Source organism: Glycine soja, chromosome 7 (assembly GCF_004193775.1).
Source record: "Glycine soja cultivar W05 chromosome 7, ASM419377v2, whole genome shotgun sequence".
NCBI lineage: Eukaryota > Viridiplantae > Streptophyta > Magnoliopsida > Fabales > Fabaceae > Glycine > Glycine soja.
Window position 1 is genome coordinate 25,217,235 of NC_041008.1, and position 7,750 is coordinate 25,224,984.

General features: G+C 39.1%; 1 protein-coding gene across 1 annotated transcript; it reads right to left on the minus strand.

Moving 5' to 3' along the window:
* Positions 1 to 4,962: 4,962 nt before the first annotated feature.
* Positions 4,963 to 5,292, minus strand: LOC114420530. The gene has a single exon (XM_028386400.1). The coding sequence runs from the start codon at positions 5,290 to 5,292 to the stop codon at positions 4,963 to 4,965; it is 330 nt and encodes a 109-aa protein (XP_028242201.1).
* Positions 5,293 to 7,750: the final 2,458 nt, after the last annotated feature.

Genomic DNA, 7,750 nt, shown 5'->3' on the forward strand with positions numbered 1-7,750 from the left:
GTTCCTATAATTGGATAGTTTGAAGGTTTCTCTACTAATTCCCATACATCATTTCCCTCAAATTGATTTAATTGTTCTTGTGTAGCTATTATCCAATGATCATCTATAATGACTTCTTTAAATTTTTTAGTTTCTATTAATGAAACAAAAGCCATATTATTGCATAAATCTTTAAGAGAATGTCTAGTTGTTACCCCTTTTGAGATATCTCCGATGATGTTGTCAAGAGGATGATTTCTTGAAGTTTTCCATTCTTTGGGAAGATCAACATTTTCTTGGACTATATCATCTTGGGCTTTTTGTCATCATCTTTGTTATCACCAAAACTCCTTGAACCAATCTTGATTCAACATCATGAAGCTTGCTTCTACATTCACAAACATGCAGCTTTTCAAAGATAGGAACATATGTACTAGAGTCACAACTGAAATAAGCTAGTAAGAATGACAAATATCAAGGAAGGATCATCAACCAGAATCTCACAGTCATTGTTTCACTCAAGCTCAAGTGTTTAGGCTCATTGCATCATAAACAACTAAAACAAGTCCTAATCTTTGCATTTCATCTCATACCATACAGAAAATGAATCCGAAGGACTTTCTAGGCTTGTAATGAGGTTATGCTGCCAACAAATCGTGGTTTTTCTAGGATTCAAAAGCTTAGATTCTAGGAGAGCATTCATCCATAGATAAACCTTTACTTTTCATTCATTTTCACCCCAATACTTGCCTTTTATTGAAGCACTTAGCTTTATTTCATTGATATGCAGCACACATACTTTTATACATTTTTATTTATACTTACAGTTTTTTTTAACACATAAAACAGTGTGTGTATATACAGAAATAGTGTGTGTATGCTATTTACTTTGACCATTTCAATTCTTACCCAGTATCTCCCCCAAATTTGGGACAAATTTGCTTTAACATATAACTTCCCCAAATTTAGGACAAATTTGTTTTGAACCAAGCTTTCTGTGGATGATGCTCTCCTATAACCTAAGACAAGGTAGCAGGAGATAACACAGTATAGGCTCAAGGTTCAATCAATCAATAATTAATTCAGCTCAAACTGGGTGCAAGGGATAAATCATTCAAGCACAAGGTCAGCTTTTTGGCTAAGTAGCTATCACAATCAAAACATGGCCTTGATCATCCTCAATTCATGCATTCAGTCCATACTTCAGAGATTCATGCAAAAATCAGTACTAAATGATAGTCGTTTCTCTCAAATTTAAAGATCACACTCTCACCGGGATACGGTCAATGCATTCCTTCACAATCAATTTGACAACCCGACTAACATTTTCAGTCATACTTCTAATCACATGTTCTTTTTCTTCTAATGGCTGTAAGCTTGATCAAAACAAGCATCTAATCATTCCAGTCCACTTAATTCATACATTTTCTCATTCAAGTCATTCACAAACACTCATTTCATATCAAATAAACCACTGAAACATGATTCAATCATTTCACTATTCAAACATGCTTTTGTACAAGCAATCAACACTAAAATAACTGGAATTTAAATGAATGAAACATAAAGCAACTAAATAACTAATAAATAAATTGTTCATGATTTGTAGAAATTAAAACAAAACAAAATTTAAACATCCTGCTCATCCTGTGGTTGATCTTCATTGAAATACAGTACTAGAGCAGCTGGTGCATCCTGAAGAATGGGATGCTCTGGCTCCATGGCAGGTGTAGATGGCTGGGAATCCTCAGGAATGGGTGCTGGAGAGATATGAACTAGAGAAGTAGGCTTTAGAGCTGTTGCTTCCTCCTGAGAGACTGGATCAGTCTCAAAGATAAATGCCTCAGGAGGAACAAGCTCATCCTCTGCATCTAGCATAGGCTCCTCTACTGGCACAGGCTCTTGGGTTGCATAGGCTTCACCCTCTCCAGAAGGAGAAGGATGGACTCCTGGCCAAGCCACCTATGCAAGGAACTCATTCACACTCATGATAGATGGCAGGCCCAAGCTCTGAAAACTCTGCATAAGAATGACCTGCCCTCGGTTTAGGCTCTGCATCATGGCAAATAAAGCCTCTAAAGTAAAAGAAGATGGTCTTGTAGGAGGAGCTGGAGTAGGAACTGGAGTTGGAACAGATGAAGCTATAGTAGAAGAAGATGGAACAGTAATGGAAGGAGCTGTAGGAGGAGGAATATCAGAAGATGGAGGAGTCGAAGTGGATGGTGCTGCTGAAGTAGGGGAAGCCTCAGATCTCTTACCCCTGGCCTTCCTTGGCCCTCTGAATGTCATTGTTGGATCATCTAGATTCCAACAGTTCTTCTTTATATATGCCAAGTTAATGGTAGGGCTGAGACTCTCCAAGGTCCTGGAATCATATATGACTCCTCTAGCTTTACACAAAGTTGTGATTAAGGCTGGAAATCCAAGACTAGAGGAGTCATGCTGGGCAATGATAGAAATCTGGTGGGAGATGTGGTAGTCCAGATTCATGTCCATCTTCATGATAATGCCATGAATTAACTTGGATCGATCCAGCGGGATGTCAGAAGTGTGGGAAGTAGGGACCAAGTTGGAGTAAGAAAGAACCCTCCAAGTCTGAGCGAGTGTGGTCATGTTCTTCCTGAGGATCTTCAGAGGTTGACCATCAGCATTGAGCTCAAATCCCCTCCCTGGGATGCAGAGCTTAGCAGCCAACTCTTGAGGATCAGGCCTTAAGAGTGCAAATCTAGAGTAGTTAGACAACTCTTCCCCCTCCTCAATTATCACAGGGGTCTTCAAGAAAGTGTTCAGAGTGTCTGTAGCAAACTTCACCAAATGGCCTCTCACCCTCACCTGCTTGGGTGATTTATCCACGGGATCATAGAGGCTAGCATAAAACTGGTCAATTCCTCATCCCATTTTCTTCTCTCCAGTTCTTCCTTGAACTCATCAAACTCAGGGTGTTAGATTACCACATTCCGCTCAGGGAGTATCTTCCTGGGTACCATAATATCAGTGTACCTTTCCCAGGCCTCAGGAGAAGTGAACCTGGATCGGTCATATCGGACCTAGGAAGGTGTGGCAGGTTCCTTTCTCTTCTTTGATGTCGTATGAAAATATAAGATCAAACAACAAGATTAATCAGGGTTATTTTCAACAAAATAGAAAAATATAACTAAAAATTTGATTGGGCACTTAGCGCGCCTTATAAAATTTTACTCATGGGCTAAGCGCAGCAGACTCACGCTTAGCCTAAAGACACAGAAAATATTTTTCTGCAGATTAGGCTTAGCACAACATGTTGGGCTTAGCCTAAATCACAATTTTCAAAATAGAAAAGGGTCTGAGCTTAGCGTAGCAGGGCGCGCTAAGCTCAGCCTCACCAAAATGACCCTTAGGCTTAGCGCACAGGGCGTGCTTAGCCTAACCACAAAAATTCAAAAACAGTGAGAGAGTTGAGCTTAGCGCAGCAGGGCGCGCTTAGCTCAACCTCCTTGACACACAACAAGGGCTTAGCGTAGCAGCTGCGCTTAGCCTTATTCAAAGGACTGAAAAATAGAAGCATATTGGCGCTTAGCCTGACAGGTCAGGCTTAGCGCTGAACAAAAATTTCAAAAATCCTAAATGTCTGAAACACTAGTCCCGCTTAGTGCACAAATATGCTTAGTAGGTTCATTGCTTTCATTCATCAGCAGGGATAAACGCGCTTAGAGTGACATGGTTCGCTTAGCGTGATCATCTGGAAATCCAAAAATTTAACAGCTGCGATGAATAGGCTAAGTGTAGCAGGCGCACTTAGCGCATTCATCATGATTTCCAAACTGAAGCACAGGGGTCCTCACCCCTTTTAGCAGCATTTCCCCTAATGGGCTTACAACTGAACCTAAATGCTAAAATAACAAACCCTAAAGCTAGAAACCCTAACCTAAACAACAATGCAAGCTAACAAAGCAAGAATTCGTCTATCGTAAGGTTCAATGCATGAAAATGAAAATAAAGCACTACTTACTTGGATTGTGATGGAATGCAAGAAGAAGCAAGGAAGATGCAGAAAGTACTTGAGGCACAGCAGCAAAATGCACACACGCAAAAGGTAGGCATAGCAAAAGAAGCAAAAGTTTTGTGTAAAGGTAACTGCCTATGGCAGTTCTAATTCATTTTAGCATTTTCGTTTGGCGCGCTTAGCACATATCTGCACTTAGCATGCCAATGTGACGTTTGAGTTTAATGCCCAAGTGCTTAGCCTAACCTTGCGCTAAGCCCAACTTGAAGTTTTAAATTCCAGTGAGAATCTGGGGCTTAGTGCAGCAAGTGGCGCTTAGCGCTTTCTGCAACACAAAAATTTCTGCAATATGCACTTAGCCTGAGATGTAAGGCTTAACGTGCAATAAAGCTTCAACTTATAGAGGGTAGTTCAGGATTAGTGCAACAAGCACGCTAAGCGCACTTCCAAGAATTTCAAAAACAGTAAGGGATTGGCGCTTAGCGCATCCTGCGGCTAAGCCCAACTATGAAAGCTCAATTCCAGAATGGATATGGGGCTTAGCTCAGGACAACACGCTTAGTGCTGCAATAAATTTTTCCAAAGAAGAAGTGGCGCTTAGCGCATCATCTCCGCCAAGCCCACTGCTTAAAGTTTACTTCCAGTGAAGATGTTGGGCTTAGCGCAGTAATGTGCGCTTAGCTGAACTATTCAGGGGTCTAAGCGCTTAGCGAGAGCAAGCTCGGGCTTAGCACATGAAGACATAGCGCTTAGCACAAGGGTTGCGCTTAGTGGATGGACAACTGAAAAAAAAAATTCTAAGTCTTTTCTGTCCATCTCTTCACATGAGCTTAAAAACCCCCTTGTTCACTACTAAACAAGATGCAAAATTAATCACAATCACAAGCAACTATCCTAACTACATGCAAGAGATAAGGATGAAAAAGAGAAAAGGGAAAGAAAAGCTGGGTTGCCTCCCTGTAAGCACTCTTTTAACGTCATTAGCTTGATACATCATCCTGTTATCCTGGTTTGAAGTGTAGAACAGTATTCAATCTTTCCATAGCTCCACCATGATATTGCTTCAACCTTTGTTCGTTAACGACCCATGTCTTGTCAGGATCTTTAGATTGAGGATCACAAAGCTCCATTGCTCCATATGGTTGGACTTTCTTGATGGTTAATGGTCCTGACCATTTTGATTTAAGCTTTCCAGGGAACAATTTAAGTCTTGAGTTGAAAAGCAACACCTGTTGTCCTGGCTGAAAGTCCTTCTTGAACAGCTTTTTGTCATGATACTTTTTGACCCTTTCTTTGTACAATTTTGAAGATTCATAAGCAATTAATCTCATCTCTTCCAACTCCAAAAGCTAAAGCCTCCTTTGTTCTCTGAATACGGCTTCATCAAAGTTCAAAAACTTCAAGGCCCAGTATGCTTTATATTCCATCTCCACTGGTAAGTGACAAGACTTGCCGTACACCATCTGAAATGGAGATAAGCCTATCAGAGTCTTGAATGCTGTTCTGTACGCCCATAAAGCATCATCTAATTTGATAGACCAGTCCTTTCTAGTAGAAGCTACAGTCTTCTCCAAAATATTTTTCAATTCCTGTTTGATACTTCTGCTTGCCCATTGGTCGGGGGGTGATAAGGTGATGCTACTTTGTGTGTCACATTAAATTGCTTCAACACCATCTGGGCACCCCAAATCTTGAGAAAATGTTCTTCTTCAGAAACTTTACCACAGTCTTAGCATCATTATGCGAGGTAGCCACTGCTTCAACCCACTTAGAGACATAGTCAACAACCACTAGTATATATTCATTGCCAAAAGACGAAGGGAAGGGACCTACAAAATCAATCCCCCAGCAATCGAATACCTCAACCTCCATAATATTCGGTAGAGGCATTTCATTTCTTCTTGATATACCCCCCATCCTTTGGCATTGATCACAGTGTTGCACATTCTGGTAAGCATCTTTGAAAAGTGTGGGCCAAAAGAATCCATATTACAAAACCTTGGCTATGTAGAAGCAAAGACTTTGTCTTTAATGTTTTGATGATGCCATATGATCGTGATGATTTGATGAAAATGCACTTTTCAAGTTTAATTCAAGACAACGATCCAAGAATACAAGATACAACATCAAGAAGATCTTTAGTATTTTAGGAAGGGAATTCCTAATTGAAATAGCAAAAGGTTTGGCCAAGAAATTTAAGTTAAAAAGTCTTTTTCAAGAGATTTACTCTCTGGTAATCGATTACCAAAGGATGTAATCGATTACCAGCGGCCAAAATGGTTTACAATAGCGATTAGAAATTTGAATTCAAATTTTACACTGTGTAATCGATTACACAATATTGGTAATCAATTACCAGCAGTTACTAAACGTTATGATTCAAATTTTAAAGCCTGTAATCGATTACATAAGTCTTGTAATCGATTACCAGAGGAGATTTTCAGAAAATAACTTCCAAGAGTCACATATATTCAAATGGTTTATGAATGGCCATCAAAGGTCTATTTATATGTGACTTGGAAACACGAATTGGGAGAGAGATTCTATTGCCCAAAAAGTTTATTCCTCTCAAAAAGATTCCTTGGTCAAACACTTGCATATTCAATAAGGAATTTTGATTGATCTTCATTGTACAATCTATCTCTTTCAAGGGAGATTTCTTCTTCTCTTCTTCTTACTTCTGAAAAGGGATTAAGAGACCGAGGGTCTCTTGTTGTAAAGGATTCCTGAACACAAGGGAAGGGTTGTCCCTATGTGGTTCAGACTTTGTAAAAGGAGTTTTACAAAGAGACTGGAAAATCTCAAGTGGGTTGCTTGAGGACTGGACTTAGGCACGGGAAGTGGCCGAACTAGTATAAATCAAGTTTGCATTTCTCTCTTCCCTTAAACTTCTTTTATTTATTGCTATTTATCTTTGGCTTGAAAGAAGTTTATTTTGAATTGCCTTTTGAGTAATTCATGTTAAGGGTGCATTGTTAATCTAAAAAGAGAGAGTGAAATTTTAATTGGGGAATATTCTTTGTATCTTAATTCAACCCCCCTTCTTAAGATAACTGAAGCCATTTGTCCAACAATTGGTATCAGAGCAGGATTCTTGTATAAAGTTTAAAAACTTCAAGAATAGATATGGCTTCATCCAACTTTCCATTTATTGAGGGAAATTATATTAATAGGCCTCTTATGTTTAATGGCGAGGGTTATCACTATTGGAAAACCCGAATGCAGATCCTTATTGAAGCCATAGATTTAAATATATGGGAAGCCATTGAAGTTGGTCCTTTTATTCCTACAAAGGTAGTGGGAAATGCAACTATAGAAAAACCAAGAGAGGAATGGAATGATGCTGAAAGAAGAAAGGTTTAATACAATTTAATGGCCAAAAATATAATCACTTCTGCATTAGGCATGGATGAATATTTTAGAGTCTCAAATTGTAAAAATGCAAAAGAAATGCGGGATACATTGCAAGTAACCTATGAAGGCACAACTGATGTCAAGAGATCTAGAATAAACACTCTCACACATGAATATGAATTGTTCAGAATGTTTCAATATGAGACCATAGAAGATATGCAAAAGAGATTTACTCGTATAGTTAATCATTTTGCATCATTGGGAAAAATATTTCCTAATGAAGATCTTATTAACAAAGTGTTGAGATGTTTAAGCAGACAATGGCAACCAAAAGTAACAGCAATTGCAGAATCAAGAGATCACACTAATATGTCTCTTGACACTCTCTTTGGAAAACTTCAAGAACATGAAATGGAACTTATGAGACTCCATCAA

What these genes read in the sequence shown, in the direction of transcription:
- LOC114420530 (XM_028386400.1), bottom strand. Translation starts at nt 5,292, where the DNA reads ATGAGATTAATTGCTTATGAATCTTCAAAATTGTACAAAGAAAGGGTC.